The 20,972-nt window shown below is 42.8% G+C and overlaps 1 protein-coding gene across 1 annotated transcript; it reads left to right on the top strand.

The window, feature by feature from the left end:
- The first annotated feature begins 9,170 nt into the window (after nucleotides 1-9,170).
- Nucleotides 9,171-19,802, top strand: LYG2 (lysozyme g2). The gene is made up of 6 exons (XM_043470408.1): nucleotides 9,171-9,412; nucleotides 11,102-11,173; nucleotides 13,611-13,751; nucleotides 14,520-14,716; nucleotides 15,622-15,760; nucleotides 17,595-19,802. Exons 1-6 carry the CDS (start codon nucleotides 9,301-9,303, stop codon nucleotides 17,711-17,713), a joined length of 780 nt encoding a protein of 259 aa, XP_043326343.1. The 5' UTR covers nucleotides 9,171-9,300; the 3' UTR covers nucleotides 17,714-19,802.
- Nucleotides 19,803-20,972: the final 1,170 nt, after the last annotated feature.

Here is a 20,972-nt window from a genome sequence, read left to right as displayed (position 1 = left end):
CAGAAAAAACCTTTGACAAAATTCAACATACATTTATGATAAAAACCCTTCAGAAAGCAGGAATAGAAGGAACATACCTCAACATAATAAAAGCTATATATGACAAACCCACAGCAAGCATCACCCTCAATGTTGAAAAATTGAAAGCATTTCCCCTAAAATCAGGAACAAGACAAGGGTGCCCACTCTCATCACTACTATTCAACATAGTTTTGGAAGTTTTGGCCACAGCAATCAGAGCAGAAAAAGAAATAAAAGGAATCCAGATAGGAAAAGAAGAAGCAAAATTCTCACTGTTTGCAGATGATATGATCCTCTACATAGAAAACCCTAAAGACTCCAACAGAAAACTACTAGAGCTAATCAATGAATATAGTAAAGTTGCAGGATATAAAATTAACACACAGAAATCCACTGCATCCTATACACTAACAATGAGAAAACAGAAAGAGAAATTAAGGAAACAATACCATTCACCACTGCAACAAAAAGAATAAAATACTTAGGAGTATATCTACCTAAAGAAACAAAAGACCTATACATAGAAAACTATAGAACACTGATGAAAGAAATCAAAGAGGACACAAATAGATGGAGAAATATACCGTGTTCATGGATTGGAAGAATCAACATTGTGAAAAAGAGTATACTACCCAAAACAACCTATAGATTCAATGCAATCCCTATCAAGCTACCAACAGTATTCTTCACAGAACTAGAACAAATAATTTCATAACTTGTATGGAAATACAAAAAATCTCGAATAGCCAAACCAATCTTGAGAAAGAAGAAGGGAACTGGAGGAATCAACCTGCCTGACTTCAGACTCTACTACAAAGCCACAGTCATCAAGACAGTATGGTACTGGCACAAAGACAGAAATATAGATCAATGGAACAAAACAGAAAGCCCAGAGATAGATCCATGTACCTTATCTTCAACAAAGGAGGCAAGACTATACAATGGAAAAAAGACAATTTCTTTAACAAGTGGTGCTGGGAAAACTAGTCAACCACTTGTAAAAGAATGAAACTAGAACACTTTCTAACACCATACACAAACTCAAAATGGATTAAAGATCTAAATATAAGACCAGAAACTATAAAACTCCTAGAGGAGAACATAGGCAAAACACTTTCTGACATAAATCACAGCAAGATCCTCTATGACCCACCTCCCAGAATATTGGAAATAAAAGCAAGAATAAACAAATGGGATCTAATTAAACTTAAAAGCTTTTGCACAACAAAGGAAACTATAAGCAAGGTGAGAAGACAGCCTTCAGAATGGGAGAAAATAATAGCAAATGAAGAAACAGACAAATGATTATACAAATATATACAAGCATCTCCTGCAGGTCAATTCCAGAAAAATAAATGACCCAATCAAAAAATGGGCCAAAGAGCTAAATAGACATTTCTCCAAAGAAGACATACAGATGGCTAACAAACACATGAAAAGATGCTCAACATCACTCATTATCAGAGAAATGCAAATCAAAGCCACAATGAGGTACCATTACAGGCCAGTCAGAATGGCTTCTATCCAAAAGTCTACAAGCAATAAATGCTGGAGAGGGTGTGGAGAAAAGGGAACCCTCTTACACTGTTGGTGGGAATGCAAACTAGTACAGCCGCTATGGAGAACAGTGTGGAGATTCCTTAAAAAAACTGGAAATAGAACTGCCATATGACCCAGCAATCCCACTCCTGGGCATACACACTGAGGAAACCAGAATTGAAAGAGACACGTGTACCCTGATGTTCATCACAGCACTGTTTATAATAGACAGGACATGGAAGCAACCTAGATGCCCATCAGCAGACAAACGGATAAGAAAGCTGTGGTACATATACACAATGGAATATTACTTAACCATTAAAAAGAATACATTTGAATCAGTTCTAATGAGATGGATGAAACTGGAGCCCATTATACAGAGTGGAGTAAGCCAGAAAGATAAACACCAATACAGTATACTAACACATATATATGGAATTTAGAAAGATGATAACAATAACCCTATGTGCAAGACAGAAAAAGAGACACAGATGTATAGAACAGACTTTTGGACTCTATGGGAGAAGGTGAGGGTGGGATGATCTGAGAGACAGCATTGAAACATGTATATTATCAAGTGTGAAACAGATCACCAGTCCAGGTTGGATGCATGAGACAAGTGCTTGGGGCTGGTGCACTGGGATGACCCAGAGGGAGGGGATGGAGAGGGAGGTGGGAGGGGGGTTCAGGATGGGGAACACATGTAAATCCATGGCTGATTCATGTCAATGTATGGCAAAAACCAATACAATATTGTAAAATAATTAGCCTCCAACTAATAAAAATAATGAAAAAAAAAAAGAATATAGCCAAAAGAAATATTCAACTTAAAATAAATAAATAAATAAAAATAGGATTCCTTATTACACTGTCATCTGGGTGCGAGTCTTTTGTTAATCATATGAAAACTAAAGAAAATAATCACTTCTCTGCAGAGATATGTAAAAAAAGCAGAGACATCACTTTGCCGACAAAGGTCTGTGTAGTCAAAGCTATGGTTTTTCCAGTAATCATGTACAGATGTGAGTTGGAGCTGAGCACTGAAGAATTGGTGTTTTCAAATTGTGGTCCTGGAGAAGATTCTTGAGAGCCCCTTGAACTGCAAGGAGGTCAAACCAGTCCATCCTAAAGGCAGTCAACCCTGAATTGGGAGGACTGATGCTGAAACTCCAGTACTCTGGCCACCTGATGTGAAAGAGAGGACTCATTGGAAAAGAGCCTGATGCTGGGAAAGATTGAAGGCAAAAGGAGAAGGGTGATGCAGAGGATGAGATGGTTAAATAGTATCACAGACTCAATGGACATGAATCTGAGCCAACTCTGGGAGATAGTGGAGGACAGAGGAGCCTGGCCTGCTGCAGTCCATGGGGTCACAAAGAGTTGGACACGACTGAAGCGACTTAGCATGCATGTACACACATGTTACATCCCTAATATTTACTTATCTTATAATGGAAGTTTGTACCTTTTGACTGCCTTCATCCTGGCCCCCCCCCCACCACACCCCCTCCTATGGTAACCACAGATCTGGAAATCTGCTCTCTTTTTCAGAATTTGTTTTTGAAGTATAACTAACCTACAACATTATGTTAGTTCCTGTTACACAGTACAGTGATCCAATATTTCTATGCATTTCATACTGATCAATGCAATAATTTTAGTTGTGATATATCACCATACAAAGACAGTATATAGTTATTGACTATATTCCCCACACAGTACATTTTATACTCACAACTCATTTATTTTGCACCTGGAAGTTTGTACCTCTGACTCCCCCTCATCTAATTCTTTTCACCCACTACCCATTCTCCCTCTGGAACACATATTTGTTTTCTGTTTCTATAACTCTGTGGGCTTTAAAAAAAATTTTTTTTTATATTTTTTACTGGGGGCATAGTTGATTTACAATGTTGTGTTAGTATAACTGTTCTGTTGTGTTTTTTCATTTGTTTATCTTTTTAGATTCCATGTATAAGCAAAATAATGCAGTATTTGTCATTCTATGATTGATGTATTTCACTTAACATAATACCCTCTGGGCTTCCCAGGTGGTGCTAGCAGTAAAGAATCTGGCTGCCAGTGCAGGAGACATTAAGAGACACAGGTTCGGTCCCTGGGTCAGGAAGATCCCCTGGAGGAAGGCATGGCAACCTACTCCAGTATTCTTACCTGGAGAATCTCAAGGACAGAGGAGCCTGGCAGGCTACCGTCCATAGCGTCACAAAGAGTGGGATACAACTGAGGCAACTTAGCACAGCACAGCACGTTACCCTCTCGGTTCAGCCGCTCAGTCGGGTCCGACTCTTTGCCACCCCATGGACTGCAGCACACCAGGCCTCCCTGTCCATCACCAACTCCCGGAGCTTACTCAAACTCACGTCCATTGAATCAGTGATTCCATCCAACCATCTCATCCTTCTCTTCCCACCTTCAATCTTTCCCAGAATCAGGGTCTTTTCCAAGGAGTCAGTTCTTCGCATCAGGTGGCCAAAGAATTGGAGTTTCAGCTTCATTATCAGTCCTTCCAATGAATATTCAGGACTGATTTCCTTTAGGATTGACTGGTTGGATCTCCTTGCAGTTCAAGGGACTCGCAAGAGTCTTCTCCAACACCACAGTTCAAAAGCATCAATTCTAGCTTTCTTTATAGTCCAAATCTCACATCCATACATGACCACTGGAAAAACCATAGCTTTGACTAGACGGATCTTTGTTGGCAAAGTAATGTCTCTGCTTTTTAATATGCTGTCTAGGTTGGTCATAGCTTTTCTTCCAAGGAGCAAGCGTCTTTTAATTTCATGGCCACAGTCACCATCTGCAGTGATTTTGGAGCCCAAGAAAATAAAGTCTCTCACTGTTTCCATTGTTTCCCCATCTATTTGTCATGAAGTTATGGGACTGGATGCCATGATCTTAGTTTTCTGAATGATGAGTGTTAAGCCAGCTATTTCACTCTCTTCTTTCACTTTCATCAAGAGGCTCTTTAGTTCCTCTTCACTTTCTGCCATAAGGGTGGTGTCATCTGCTTATCTGAGATTATTGATATTTCTCCCGGCAATCTTGATTCCAGCTTGTGCTTCATCCAGCCTGGCATTTCTCATGATGTACTCTGCATATAAGTTAAATAAGCTGGTGACAATATACAGCCTTGATGTACTCCTTTCCCGATTTGGAACCAGTCTGTTGTTCCATGTTCAGTTCTAACTGTTGCTTCCTGACCTGGGTACAGATTTCTCAGGAGGCAGGTAAGGTGGTCTGGTATTCCCATCTCTTTAAGAATTTTCCACAGTTTGTTGTGATCCACACAGTCAAAGGCCCACAAGATAGCGGAGTAAAAAGATGTGTGCTTATCTTCTCCTGCAAGAACTCAAAAATTACAACTCACTTTCTCCTCAACCTCCCATGTTTATTCCCTCTCCTAGATCCAGACACACTTGACTTACCAGCTCCAGAAGATGGTGGGAACCAGAGGAGATCTCATTGATCATCTGGTCTCATCCAACTTTTTGACTCTATAAATGGGAAAGTAGAGTCTGCACTGTTGGCTACTCTCAGCTGGTTAGTGGAGTATCGGAGACTGGGAGCTGGGTCTCTAGACGTCCAGGCCAGGGTTCCTTCTGCCAGAGGCTACCAGAGATTTGCTATATTGTGAAGTTTGAGAGGCAGACAACTGATTGGAAGGGTCATGAGGTCAGGGGACTGGTCATAGAGTTCTGTTTGCACAGCAAGGACATTGCATGCATGTAGAGTGTATTTTTATTTTGGAAGCCTGGGGACTGAGGGAGATTATAGCAGGTGACAAGTTCCCCTCAAGCCCCTTCTGGCAGCATGAATACAACTCATGTGCAGAGTCATTTTTGGCATCACTATGAAGAGATGGAGAATCATTCAGTAAATTCAGTAAATTCCTTTCAAAATACCAAAAATTACTAAGATCATCCAAAAATTACTAAGAAGCTCCAATACTTTGGTTACTTGATGTGAAGAGCCAACTCATTGAAAAAGACCCTGATGCTGGGAAAGATTGAGGGCAGGAGGAGAAGGGGATGACAGAGGATGAGATGGTTGGATGGCATCACTGACTCAATGGGCATGAGTTTGGGCAGACTCCTGGATATAGTAGAAGACAGGCTACCCTGGCGTGCTGCAGTCCATGGGGTCACAGAGTCGGACATGACTGAACAACTGAACAACAACTAAGATCCTCATATGATAGCACTTGGATTTCATCATCCATTGGGTCAGTAGATTGCAATGGTTAAGAACTAGGCTTTAGAACTTCCCTGGTGGTACAGTGAATAAGAATCAGCCTGCCAGTGCTGAGTACATGGGTTTGATCCATGGTCTGGGAAGATTTCACATGCTGCAGAGCAGCTAAGCCTGTGTGCCACAACTACTGAAGCCTGTGCTCCTAAAACCTGTGCTCTGCAACAAGAGAAGTCACAACAATGAGAAGCCCATGCCCCATGGCAGAGAGTGAGCCCCCACTTGCAGCAACTAGAGATAGCCTGTGCAACAATGAAGACCTAGCACAACCAAAAATAAATAAATGAATGAATAAAAAAAGAATTAGGTTTTAGGGAATGTAAATTGGTGCAGCTGCTATGGAAAACAGTATGGAGGTCCCTCAAAAAATTAAAACTAGAGTTGCCATATTATCCAGAAATTCCACTTCTGGGGATATAGTCAGAGAAGACTATAATTTGAAAAGATATATGCACCCCAGTGTTCATAGTAGCACTCTGAACATAGCACATACAATAGCTATGACATGAGACAACCTAAATGTCCATTGACAATGAATGGAAAAGAAGATGTGGTGCATACATACAGTGGAATACTACTCAGCCATAAAGAAGAATGAAATAATGCCATGTACAGAAACACAGATGAACCTAGAGATTATCAAACTAAGTGAAGTCAGATGGAGAAAGACAAATAATCATATATCTCTTATGGATAGAATCTAAAATATGACACCAGGAATTCCCTGGTGAGAATTAGGTTAGGACTCCAAGCTTTCACTTCTGAGGGTGTGGGTCCAATCCCTGGTTGGGGAACTAAGATCCCACAAGCTGTGCAGCCAAAGTAATAAAAATAATAAATGACACAAATTTATCTATGAAACAGGAACAGACTTCACAGACATAGACAGAAAACTTGTGGTTGCCAAGCAGGCAGTAGGGAGTTTAGGGTTAGCAGATACAAACTATTATATGTAAAATGGATAAACAACAAGGTCCTACTGTATAGCACAAGGGATTATAATCAATATCCTGTGATAAACCATATTGGAAAAGAATATGAGAAAGAATGTATATATGTATAACAGAATCATTTTGCTATATGGCAGAATTAACATGGCAGTGTAAATCAACTATACTTCAATAAAATAATTTTTTTTAAAAAGAGTTAGGCTTTAGAGTGCAACCGATCTGGGTTCAGGCCTAGGCTGTACCCCTTACTACTATTCCACTAGGCTTGCGGTACAAGCTCAATGCATGTTAGCTACCGTTGCTGTTGATGGAGAGGAGGTACAGTGACAAGTGGACATTGAGGATACGCTGACTCATACTCATTTGTATTTAAAAATTACAACAGGATCTACTTGAATGACTGGTAAATATCTGTGACTGGAATTATTTACTCAGACCACAGATAACGCTTTGTGTGCAAACTGGTTGATTTGAGCCTGTTAGGGTAATCACTCTCTGGGGTCATTGGACCACGGTGCCAGTACCTCTGATGCAGTAGAAGAACGCGGATGTTGGAATTTTACAGTCCTGGGTTCACATCCCAGCTTTGCCATGTCCTACATGTGTAACCTTTGATAAGTTGCTTAACTTCTCTGAGTCTCATTTTCCTCATCTCTAAAATAAAGGATAATACTGACCTCACAAGGTCATTGGGAGGATCAAATGATACAATGTCCATAGCAACCTAGTGGACAACGGGTGTCAAATAAATGCTCATCTGTAGTCTCATAACTTGGGCAAAGCTTCATAATCCACATGAGTTTGAAAGCCATTTTTTAAACTGCAGAGGGCCTGGACATTAAGACCTTCCTACCTGGAAGGACTGGAGGCCCCTTCTCTGAAAACAGGGAGAAGAATAAACTCAGCTCCACATTCAACAGTCCTCTCTGTGTTTCATGATTTCTTTTATTCTCTAGAGACAGCTTCAGCCTCTACCCCGTATCTCTTACCTAATTTAACTCTACTCTACTTGTTCTTCTCACTTTCTTGATCTTTCTCCTTACTCCTAGCTGGTAACCCCACAGAAGCCCAGGCACTGGGAAGGCTATGAGCTGGTGCCACCGTCACTGGTGGTAGCCCACGCATTCCCGAGGGCCACGTGGGAGCAGCTGGACCCACGCCAAACCAGTGTGTGAAGAGTGGCCCTGACGGCGAGATTGACAGCAGTGGTGGGGCAGGGCCCGCACGAGTCATCTTCCTGATGGCTGGGGCAGGAGCACCATCAGTCAGGACAGCCCCACCCTTCTTCCCTGGAATGCAAGGCTGGAGGCTGGTGTGAAGGGCAGACCCTTCTACAAACCAGAGGCGGATCCGGGCAGCAGCTAGTGCAGTGGGTGGAACAGAGATCAGCTTTTCCCAGGAGGTGTGGTTGCTCACTGCCAGGGAGCCTGGAAGTCACCTGTCTCCTGCCCAGTCTCCCTCACACCTCTGTTCACCTGGGGGTGAATGAAAGGGTGTGTACAGTCTTAGAGACTTCTCACACTGGTGGCAGCATCCATGTCAGACTCTCCTCCCCTCTGGGAAATGTACTTTGCCCAGGACTTCCCTGGTGGTCTATTGGTTAAGAATCTGCCTTCCAAGGCAGGGGATGTGGGTTCCATCCCTGGTCAGGGAACTAAGATCCCACAAACTGCGAGGCAACTAAGTCCCTGTGCCAAAACTAAAGAGAGGCCTGAGTGCCACAACAAAGACCCAGTGCAGACAAAAAAAAAAAGAACATCCCTTCCACTTCCTGTTTCTGGAGCTGCACAATGAGCTCCATCTCTTCCTACAAATCAGTATGAAGATAGTCCATCCTCGAAGAAATGTTCATCCCTGGCCAAATTTTGTTTTCACATTTCTTCAGAAGTTTGGGAAACCAGTACCCATGCTTCTAGTCCCTGGCTTTTCACTGACATCACAAGAGCAGGCAGAAACTCTTAGATGTGCTTGTCAGAGGCAGAATTGGAGCAAAGAGCCAAAAGGACCATGTGACTGTGGAATGAAGAACAAAAAGCAGGAGGCTTAGCATTTCAGGGAAACAAGCCAAGAGTGGCAGCTGCTAGAATTTCCTATTTATTTATCTTTTTTAGGCTAATTATCTGTTTCTTGTTCTCACATTCAGAAGATGTTTGCCTCGCATAATTTTAGAAACCCAGAAACACTCCACCAAATATATACCTCCAGTACAACTTGGGGGTTCATTAGATTAATTGATTAATAGTGGTTAATGTATGCTTTTAAATCCTTTTATTAAAAGGGCCACCTAGCCCGAGTACCATTATAATCAGGCCTAATGAGGTCAGTGGTTTATAGAGAGGGCTTTAAAGCATATATAAAGCTCCTCCCAGATTGGAGGTACAGGATGAAGGTGAGAGAGGCGGGCAAGTGTGCATGCTGGTGTTTAAAAGCTCCTCCACAGCGCAAGAGCTGCACTGAAGGCGGTGGATTGAAGCCAGGAAGACGGAAATTTGCTCATGGATTTTCGAACTGAAACCAACCTATGTTACAGGACCAAGGCCACCACTGTGTAAAGTCCGGACAGGTTGCTGCTGAGTTCAGAAGACCTTCTCAAACAGAGACGAGAGATTTTTCTCTGCAAAGTCCCAAACCAGGTTAGTCCTAGCTTTATTTTGTTTTTTAATTGGAGTCTAATTGCTTTGCAATGCTGTGTTAGTTTCTGCCATACAATGAAGTGTATCAGCTACAAGTATACATACGCCCCCTCCCTAGCAAGCCTCCCCAACTTCCCCCAATCCCACTCCTGTAGGTCATAGACCCCAGGGAGCGCCCTGTGCTGTAGAGCAGGTTTCCACCAGCTGTCTGAGCTACACACGGCAGGGTGTACATGTCAGTCCTAATCTCCCAGTACAGCCAGTCTGGAGAGCAGTTTAGAGTCCTAGCCTTGTTCTCTCTTGTAAAACACATGAGCTGCTTTTTGAATGAAACCAAGGATTGAGCCCATGGAGGAAGAATGGAGCGCAGCAAACCTCTTCTGAGTCATGATCTCCAAGGTTCCTCTTATCAAAAGTGGTTTCTTCTGATTTTCTAAGGAGACTAGTACAAGAATAGGAACAAAATTGTGGTGTGACCTTGTTTGGAGATGGATGGGAGTGTGTGTGTAGGTAACATATGTAAGTAGTTGTTCATATACTCCTGTGATGATCAAGAGGGGTGGAACAGGAGGGTGGGAGGGAGGCTGAAGAGGGAGGGGATATATGTATACCTATGCAGATGGTGACTGCAGCCATGAAATTAAAAGACGCTTGCTCCTTGGAAGAAAAGTTATGACCAACCTAGACAGCATATTAAAAAGCAGAGACATTACTTTGCCAACGAAGGTCCGTCTAGTCAAGGCTATGGTTTTTCCAGCAGTCATGTATGGTTGTGAGAGTTGGATTATAAAGAAAGCTGAGTGCCGAAGAATTGGTGCTTTTGAACTGTGGTGTTGGAGAAGACTCTTGAGAGTCTCTTGGACTACATGGAGATCCAACCAGTCCATCCTAAAGGAATTAGTCCTAAATATCCATTGGAAGGACTGATGTTGAAGCTGAAACTCCAATACTTTGGTCACCTGATGCAAAGAACTGACTCATTTGAAAAGACCCTGATGCTGGGAAAGATTGGAGGTGGGAGGAGAAGGTGATGACTCAATGGACATGAGTTTGAGTAAGCTCCGGGAGTTGGTGATGGAGAGGCCTGGCGTGCTGCAGTCCATGGAGTCGCAAAGAGTCGGACATGACTGAGCGACTGAACTGAACTGACCTGATGACTGATTTGGGCTTCCTTGGTGTTCAGAGGTAAAGAACCTGCCTACCAAAGCAGGAGAAGTAGGTTAGATCCCTGGGTCGGGAAGATCCCTTGGAAGAGGAAAGGGCAACCCGCTCTAGTATTCTTGCCTGGAAAATCCCACAGACAGAGGAGCCTGGTGGGGCTACATTCCTGGGGCTGCAAGAGTTGGACATGTCTTAGTGAATAAACAGCAACAACATGGTTGATTCAGGTCACTTTATAGCAGAAACCAAAACAACATTGTAAAGCAATTATACCCCAGTTTTTAAAAATAAATTTAAAAAAAAGATGTTCATGGGCTCAGGTCAGTATAAAATCTGGTTAAAATGAGTTGGGAGTTAGTGCTTAGGATAGAGTGATCCAATGAACTGAGTCTATGAGAATAATATCTTGGAAACAAAAAAAAAGGGCACTGAATTGAAAAGAAACTTTTTTTAAGAAAATCAAAATTAGTTTCTTTAGGAAACTTTCAAGTTTTAAAATTAACCAGTTTCTCTTTTGAATCACCACAGGTGCTGGAGGATACGAGTCACCACCTACCATGCTATATTTTGCCCTGTTTGGGGGCCTTTTTGTCCTCATTGGTAAGGCCTTGATTGACGTTTATCACTGTTTGCAAGGTGTCCACAAAAACATCTCTCCCCATCCAGCCCAGTCATAAATCAGAAATAGCTGTGATTATATGTCATGGGGTTGGGGGTGGGCTCTCCTGACAGGCCCAGCCATGAGTCAGCTGCTTATTTCTATAATTAAGAGTGTTTTCTTGCCAAGTAAGTGGAGGTGTTATCAGTGGGAGATTATGGAACCGTGCTTTGTGAGGCAAGACACATGAAGAGAAAACCATCAATTCTGGACAGTAAATAAGAGTTATATGAGTAAATAGAAAAAATTCTAGTCTGGGAGGAGTTTAGAAGAAAGAGTTCACATTCAGTCAGTATGATGCGACCAAAAAGGCATCTGGGGAGGTACAGGACAGTGGAAGTGCTTCCCAGGTGGCACTGGTGGTAAGGAGCCCACCTGCCGATGCAGGAGACAAGAGAGATGCAGGTTCAATCTCTCGGTCGGGGAGATTCTCTGGAGGAGGACATGGCAATCCACTCCAGTACTCTTGCCTGGAGAATCCCATGGACAGAGGACCCTGGCGGGCTACAATTCATAGGGTTGCAAAGAGGCGATTACATAACTTAAATGACTTAGCATGCATGCATGCTAGGAGTTTTTGTTTTTCATTTTTTAGAATGTCTTTTTCTCTATTTGATGTAATTTATTTTATTATAGAAATATTCATAAGATCAAAATAGACTTCAAGAGTGGAGTGGGGAGGTCAGTTAAGAGGCTGAACATTAAACCAGACCAGTCACGATGCTGGTTTTGGCTATTGTGTTAGCAGATGTGATGAGAAGTGGTCAGATTCTGGATGTATGTTTTCTGTCTGCACCCTCACTCTCAAACCCCATGCGTCAAATTTTTTAAAATTAATTAATTTATTTTAATTGGAGGCCAATTACTTTACAATCCATGCTTCAATTTTACATGTGATCTGTGTCGTGGGACTCTGTCCATTCATTCACTCATATGTGTTTCACACACACCCTGTAGGCATGAACACTGTAAAACACCAAGGGCCAAGAGGGGAGTCAAGGTGATGCTCCTGCTCTCCGCCTCACATGGGAATCCACACAGCTTAAAGAAATGTAAGGGCTTTGCTGGTTTATGCTGCTTCTATAATCTAGATAGGCTTTCTCAGCATCCCCAGTTTATTTGATAGTTTCACTCTCTGCCATTTTGGTTCATTTTTTAATTCCTTTTTTGTCTGTTTGTAGATGGGAGAGAGAAGATTATGCCTGTATTTTTTATTTGTTTTGATGAGTTTTGCTGTTTAAAAATCACATACTTGTGAAGAGTTAATCTTTAGAGTTGCTTTGCTTTCCTTTGAAGATAAATATTACCTACTTATCTGCCTACCAATGCGGGAGGCATGGGTTTGATCCCTGGGTTGGAAAGATCCCCTGGAAAAGGAAATGGCAATCAGCTCCAGTATTCTTGCCGGGGAAATCCCATTGACAGAGGAGCCTGGTGGGCTACAGTCCACGGGATCACAAAAGAGCCAGGCATGATTTAGTGACTAAAGATTTGCAAGGAAGAGTTCCACTGACTTTGTGCCTAATTCTAAGAAAGCCTCTAGAATTTATACTGTCTGGTTAATCAGAACTAGATCTATGGGAAAAGGGTAAAATCGACCTCTCTAGTTAAAAACACCATTCACTACACTAAGTGAAACATAGGTTTTTACAGCAAATGTTTTAACAAATATAATTTCTTACAAAAAAAATTTGTGGTCTTAAGGCACAATTCAGTCATCCTAAGAACTACTAGAAGAAACTTTTCAACTTATAGACAAGCTTCTTATCTCCTTCAGTAAATAGAAACTCACTTCATAATGACAAAATAAAAAATAAGAATAGATTTAACTTAAATTTTATGGTAAGTTAAATTTTATTTCCAAGTTTCTTAATTAGACTTAGATAGAAACTCAACTTCGCAGTAAAATGATATCAAATTACTAAGTGAATGATACCCTTCTTTCTTTAAGTGAATGATACTCTTCTTTCTTATCTTCTTAAATAAAAGTCATTATGAATTCTGATGTTTATATTTCCAAAAGCGCTTGTGTCAGAGGTACCTGAAAAATGTTCTCCAAGTTTTTACTTAAAATTTTATTGGCAGTTTTCATTCTGATGAAGATTGCAGCAAATGTTTTTGAGACCTATAAGAACTGATTGTCATAATACTTTGGACAATGTTTAAAATTAAGGGTAGTATTCAACTCTTTTAAGGTTGAACTAGAGTGGGAAGGGGGAATCTTCTGTTCTGTTCTGTCTAGTGAGCCATTCTGGGGTTTGGAGAGGGGTTTGGGAGGATTAAGCCTATGGCTTTGCCATTGGTTTAGTAATACTCGTAAGAGCAACTTGAGCAGTATTTCCTTGAAGGCTTCATGTGAATTATCATTCTGCCCTACAGGCACGTCTAGGGGCTCACACACCTTCACTCACACAATGAGTCCTCGCCTGCACTTCCGCCTGTACCATGGCTGCTACGGCGACATCATGACCATGGACACCCCTGGTGTCCCCTGTGATAACACCAGGCTGATTGCCTGCGGTGAGTGTGAGGCCATGCCAGCATCTGGCTAGCCTCCTTTCATCATTCTCAGATTCTTTCTTAGGAAGTAGCTTAGTTTTGAGAAGTTCATTTTTATAGCTGTATTATCAAAATTAAAAACTAGAGGAAAACAGAATCCTGACCCATCTAACAAACTTCTTCTGTTTTCCCTTCATCCTTTCCAAACCTGATCCAGATGGCGTTATTTCTACATATTAAAATGATTGCTTAAGTAAAATGTCAAATTCTAGCTTTGTTTTTTGGTTTGTTGTTGTGTTTACTTCATGTTACAACATGAACGTTTGAGGCAAGGCTCTCTGTATGTCCTCTCTTGGTCTTCTGTTCCGAAGACTTCTTACGTTGTCTCAGCATTAGCATGTCAGAGTTTGAAGCAACTGCAAGGTCAATCTAATCCTACCTTCCCAATTTACAGATCAGACAACTGAGGCTTAGCAAGGAGGAGGGACTTCCCAAGGTTCCAGGGCTAGGTAGTAGCAGAACCAGACTCAAACTTAGGTTGGCTGACTTCACGTCCAAGACTTCCCCTCTTGCACCAAATGTGGGAGAAAACAGAAGAAAAATAAAGAAAGTGGAAGTGGTATCCATCTGGGGCTATGGACCTTTCCGGGTTTATGCAGAGATCAAAAATGTCCTAAAACGGTTGTCCCAAGCCTGAGGGGCTACAGTCAGGAGCTGTGGCTAACTTATTAAACTGAAAAAGAGTTCTCTTATGAAGTGGACAACACCGTTTATTTTCTATTGACGCAGGCATCCGTGGTTCTGAGATGTTTGCGGAGATGGATTTGAAGGCCTTACAGTCTTACCAAATTCTGATCAAAGAAATTGGACTGCGGCACTGCGTGGACCCTGCTCTCATTGCAGCCATCATCTCTAGAGAAAGTCACGGTGGAACCACCCTGCTGGATGGCTGGGACCACACAGGACTGAAGTTTGGCCTGATGCAGGTACTCAACCAGAAGCTTTCCACCAGCCCACTCCATCCTTCCTGATGGATTGTTTGCATTTATCCTAGGCTTTAAAACACTGGTACTTGCATGGTTTCTGCTGGTAATTCTGTAACATGTCAAGATATACCAGTTATTTGATATCTTTAAAAAAGTATCTTACAGGTTTTATAACTACAATTTGCAATGAACACTATGCAATGCACTTAAATTGAGAAAGTCTTATAAAAAAGGGCACTATTACCAGTATCCACTTGAGGTTCGTGAAATAGTAAATTTCATTCATGTAGATCAAAACATTATAATGAAGTCCTACTTGAACCAAATTGTTCATTAGGCAATTTGGAGGAAGGGGACCCAAATTTTCAGAATATTTTCTTCCAGGCTTTTATTATTGTATTTACTTTTAAATTCATATTTAATTATTTTTTGGCTGTGTCACACAGTTTGTAGGATCTTTGTTCCCTGACCAGGGATTGAACCTGGGCCCCAGAAGCGAAGTCACCAAATCCCAACCACTGGACCACCAGGGAATTCCACCAGGCTTTATTTTGAATGGTCTGAGAAACCCAGACTTCCAGTCTCCCCACTTAGAAAAAAGATATTTTTGACTGTAAATATCTAGGCTTTGGGTGCTCATTATTTGTTTTAAAACAACTTTTTCCTTTATTTATTTGTTAATATTTGAGTAGTTAACTAAAACTATGCCACACCCAGTTCTCCCAAATCTCACTTTGTTTTTCAGACTCTTTCCTATGAAAGAAAGGACATTTAGAATTGATTCTGTGGAAACAGAAAAGGGGCAAGGCGGTGCCCATGACCTTGAACATGAGGAATAGAAATCAGGACAGCAGAAACCTGTGTTGCTCCAATCAGATGCTGACATTCTTGTCTGAATTTTCTAGCTTGATAAAAATATTCATCGTCCTGTTGGTACCTGGGATGGCAAAGAACACCTTTTGCAGGCTGTTGGGATTCTCACAGACAGAATTAAGGCAACCCAGAAAAAATTCCCCAGCTGGAGTGCGGCTCAACACCTCAAAGGTAGGCCGGATGTGCAGTGCTCTGTTTAGAGAGTGGTGAGTAAGAGCCCTGAAGGCCTGTGTGCCCTGGGCATTCCTGGGCCTGTGCCCACCGGGGCAACTCTGGGCCTGGGAGGAGCCTGAACACTCTCTGAAGCACTGAGCTCCCTGGAGTGGTCTTCTTTTCTGCTTCCATTTCCTTCTGCCAGACGTTGGGTTTCCTTTTACATCTCTCCTTGGTTCTCCTTTTTTAAAAACATTCACTTATTTATGGCTGCGCTGGGTCTTCGTTGCTGCATGCAGGATTTTCTCCGGTTGTGGCAACTGGAGGCTACTCTCCAGCTGTGGTGCACAGGCTTCTCACTGTGGAGGCGTGGTGTGTGGGCTCTCGGCATGCGGGCTTCAGAAGTCGCAGCACATGCGCTCAGTAGCTGTGGCTCGGGAGCTCCAGAGCACAGGCTCAGTAGTTGTGGTTCACAGGCTTAGTTGCTCTCATGGCATGTGGGATATTCCAGGACCAGGGATCAAACCCGTGTCCCCTGGCTTGGCAGGGGATTTTTAACCACTGGACCACCAGGGAAGTCTTCTCATTGGTCCTTGAGCCACTGAGTGATGCCCTGAAGATTAGTGTGATCATTTAAAAGAATGTTTGCCTTTCTCTGATGGTTTTTTTCCCCGTGGTGCAAGAAAATGTTGCACACTTTCTGAACTGTTGGAATACATGTTCACCCCGTGAGCATCTTCAGTGACAGCAGGGCTCTAAGTATCATGATGTGTCCAGGGAAAGATGCCTTCTAGGCTGATCACAGACCACCTCAGGTTCAGTGTCTCCCAGACCGAATTAACTCACTTTGCCTGCTTGCTTAGTCATACCTGACTCTTTTCAACCCCACGGACTGTAGCCCACCAGGCTCCTCTGTCCATGTGCTTTCCCAGGCAAGAATACTGGAGAGGGTTGCCATTTCCTTCTCCAGGGAATCTTCCCAACCCAGGGATCCCACATCTCTTGCGTCTCCTGCATTGGCAGGTGGGTTTTTTACCAGCTGAGCCACAGGGAAGTGAATTAACTCACTAGCCTCCCATTATACATTTGCTTTTTCTTCTGTATTTTCTGTCTCTGTGGAAGGCACCATAATATATCCAGTCATCCTGGCCAGAACAACCAGATTGTTTTCTGAGGTTCCCTGGTTCCTTCTCCTTTTACATCCAACCATACCTCCTTTGGACCCATCATATGCATGTACCTCTCTCCTTCCACACTTTACAGCCTGATTTTTGAATAAACAGTTTCTATATTCTATTTCAATGTCCTAGGAGGCAGGGATCAGGACCAGGGGTCTTTTTCTCTAGACATCCAAGAAGAGCATGGTTATGTTAAACACATGAGTAACTATTGAAGATTAACCTGCTAGGGTATATAACACACACATGCACACTGCACGCATACCCCTACAAAGAAATGAGCATGTCTCGGGCATCACTGTGCAGCGTGCAAGTCAGTGTGGCACCCTTCCTGGTGCACAGTAGTTGCTTAAAAACATTTACTGAATGAATGAGTGAGTGAATAAATGAGTTATTGAATGACTGAGACAATGTTACAAGTATTCTCAGAGTGAAGATTGGTAAAGAAATGAGAAGCAAATCTGACTTATGCAGCAAGAAAACAAAAGCCTCTAGAAAAAGAAAGACAGAAGGAAAGCAATCTGGAATTTTCTCAGTGACTCTTGAGGAAATAGATCGTTTCAGGAGGGGAAGAAGGGGGAAAGAAGATCTGGGACTGTGCTTTTGGAGATTTGCTCATAGCTTACTTCTGCTGAAAGTTAATTTTTCAACCTGAACCTCTGGTTTCATTTCAGGTGGTCTCTCAGCCTTCAAATCAGGAACTGAAGTCATTGCCACCTCCGCAGACATACAGGCTGACTATGTCAATGATATTTTAGCCCGAGCTAAATTCTATAAGAAACACGGCTTCTAGACAAAGCTCCATGGCTAGGCCAGGCCTGTAGGTACTTATACGGCCCCTTTGAGGATTTGATAAGGTTGTGTTGTACCCAGTGCTGGCAAAGGAATGGTTACACTTAAGACAAAAAATCCATTTCCTACTCTTCTTCATGCAAATAAACATAAAAAAAAGGAAAATCCCCCCAGTTCACATTATGGTTCCCGTGAGATATATATAGATATATGCATAATTACTGTGCAGTAAAAGTGAATATCATAGTAAGTGATATATTCTTACCATATTCTTAGGAATAAGTCTACCTATTCCAGCAGGGCCTCATTTTAGCCCACGATTTTTCTTTTCTTGACTATACCACACGGCATGTGGGATCTTAGTTCCCCGAGGAGGGATCGAACCTGTGCCCCCTGCACAGAGTCTTAACCACTGGACCACCAGGAAGTCCTAGCTCATGATTTCAATGCCCACCTACTCCCTGTCTTACCAGAATTACTAAGAAGAGAGCCTGACCTGAGCCTTGGACCTCCTCCCAGCATCTGCTCAAGCCCCTAGAGCTTTGCTTGTGAGGGATGCCTGACTCATAAGCCAACCTGGGAGATGGTGGAGAAACCGTCGAATTCCCAGGGTGGAATTCGAGCTCCCTGGGCACCTGAGAGCCAACCTCGGTGAAGCTAATCCTCCTCAAGGGACGTACAACGCATCCCTCAGGCCCACTCCTGCCTCCTATGTCTTCTTCCTCTTATTTGCTGAAGATCCAGCGACTGGCTTCTCTTCTTCCCTTTTTTGTCAGTAGTTGCTGCCACATGCTCTTTCAAGGGGTCAATTCTCCACAAAACGTGGCTGAAGATAAGCATATTGGGCCTGAATTTGTTATGGTTCTTGGGTGCAAGTAAAAGCCAATCCTTGAAATTTTAAACAATAAAAGGAAATTACTGAAAGACTATCAAAAGGCTCACTGGGCCAATGAGAAGACCAAAGACAAGAAGAGGAACCGGGCAATTCTGGACTCTGGGTAGCAGGAACCAGCTGACCATGCTTTGTAGCACCCCACTGCATGACTGAACTAGTGCGCTCACTGCATAAATGAACTCCAACACCTTTTTCTCCCATCCTTTCACCACTCTGTTTCACTTTCATCATCCAAGGAGAGAGACTCTGATGGACTATCTCAGATCATACACATACCTAGGGGCTGGCTGCTTTGCTTTTTGGTCTTGCTCAGACCACTACCATGGAGAAGAGACATTCCTCCTGAAGGAAACCTCAGGTAGAGTGTGGCTTTTACTTCCATACTCAGGAGAAAACACCAGTAACGTGTTGGATTGTAAAGTTCTCAAAGTCCCTGCTGATAGGGTCCCTGCTGGGCCTTTGGCTTCCTTCAGAGATGTTTGATGAATGTTTCTAAGAATCACTTATTTTTCTGAGGAGGAATCAAAATCATACCCACCTGACTTCCCTGGTCCAGTGGATAAGAATCTGCCTGTCAATATAGGGGGCAGGGGTTCGATCCCTGGTCTGGGAAGATCCCACCCGCTCCAAGACTACCGAGTCTGTGTGCTGCAACTGCTGAGCCCTTGTGCCTCACAGCCTGTGCTCCACAGAAAGAGAAGTCACCGCAATGAGGAGCCCTTGCACTGCAACGAAGAGTAGCCCCCTGTCACCGAGACTAAAGAAAGTCCTCGAGCAGCAACCAAGGCTCAGCACAGCCCAAAAAAACATCATACCCACCTACATCTGAGCCCCCTTGGAGAAAGCCAGGTAAACCCTTCTCTGCTCAATGACCTCTCAACCCTGCCTGAAGATTTGACCCAGGCAGAACTGGGACCCCTGTGTTTCACTAGGGCAGAGCCAATAGTGTGATAGCCCTGCAGTATGCAGGCCAGCATCTTCTATGATCAGATGAGGGCCATGCTGTATCAGCTGTTAAATATTTTGATTATTATCTCTGCAGAGAGGCAATCCAGGACACTCTTTAGACATTCACATTGCTCAAGAGTGATTTTTTCTGTGGGGGAAACCACAAACATGTTCTCCATTTAATTGCAAACTCCTTCAATGTCTCCACTAAAACAATAAAGTACACCCAGATGAGATCATTTCAAAATAATTTAAAAACAAGAAACAGTATGATGACTTATGACTGAAATACCAAATGTTGTAGAGTCCATATTTAAGGTGTCTTAGTTAGGTTACCATAGAAGTAGACCCTGACCCTGACCCTGACCCTGACCCTCAGGTGCAGGTGGTTTATTTGAGTGATGCAGGGAGTGCTGGTATGAAGTGGCTTGGGGATACAGGGAACGGAAGACAACTCATAAAACGTATGTCATCAAGCCGGCTACCACAGTGGGCACTGGAGTTTGGTCCTCCAAGCAAACATCAAGGAATTGTACAAAACACACACTGCAGAATTATCAATATTACACTCTAGGGACAAGGAGCTGAAGTATTTATGCATCAACTTCTAAGAACCATTGACTGAGGTATCTGCCTGTTGAGGGGAGAGCAGTTTAATTCTTTGCTCTTCTGGTCTGCTGTGCAAGTAGGCGGTATACTTATTTGCACTTCCAGGTAGACGTCGACGTGCAGATCCTGGCAGTTGTAAATCAATTAGAATCCTGAAATGTCTAGGGACATAGAAAGGCCCTTGCTTGCGTATGGGGCACTCTCCAGAAAACCTCTCTCTAGCCTGTGATGTTGCTTCAGTTGTGTTCAACTCTTTGCTAGCCTATGGACTGCAGCCCACCAGGCTCCTCTGTCTATGGATTCTCCAGGCAAGAATACTGGAGTGGGTTGCCATGCCCTCCTTCAGGGGATCTTCCCGACCCAGGGATTAAATCAATGTCTCTTATTTCTCCTGCGTGTTCGCTCACTGGTCAGGGAACTAAGATCCTGACTGTCCCCCCAAGCCTGAAACAAACCTCACAAATGCCTGAAAGAGAGGTTGACTTTAGTCAAAGGAACACAAAGAAAGGCCTGGCCAATGAGGGAGACAAAACACAAGGAACAAAACACAGATTAAAGTGTGAAAGGAATTATGCCACGTGGACATTCCTGCTGCTTGGGTTCACTCAATACATTCCTCAGAAAACTATACTGTTTACTTTTAAGAAGATGAAAGGTTAAAACATGGCTGAAGCTTTAAAAATGTGAAGGGCAGAAAGGGATGGGGAGGCGTGGTTTCTGATTGTGCCTTTGAGGTTAAAAGAGCCTGAATGCTTTACAACAGGGGTCCCCAACTTCCAGAATCTAATGCCTGGTGATCTGAAGTGGA

This window comes from Cervus canadensis, chromosome 5 (assembly GCF_019320065.1).
Source record: "Cervus canadensis isolate Bull #8, Minnesota chromosome 5, ASM1932006v1, whole genome shotgun sequence".
Lineage (NCBI taxonomy): Eukaryota > Metazoa > Chordata > Mammalia > Artiodactyla > Cervidae > Cervus > Cervus canadensis.
The sequence above is the reverse complement of the archived record's forward strand: the minus strand, read 5'-3'. Positions and strand labels throughout refer to the sequence as shown.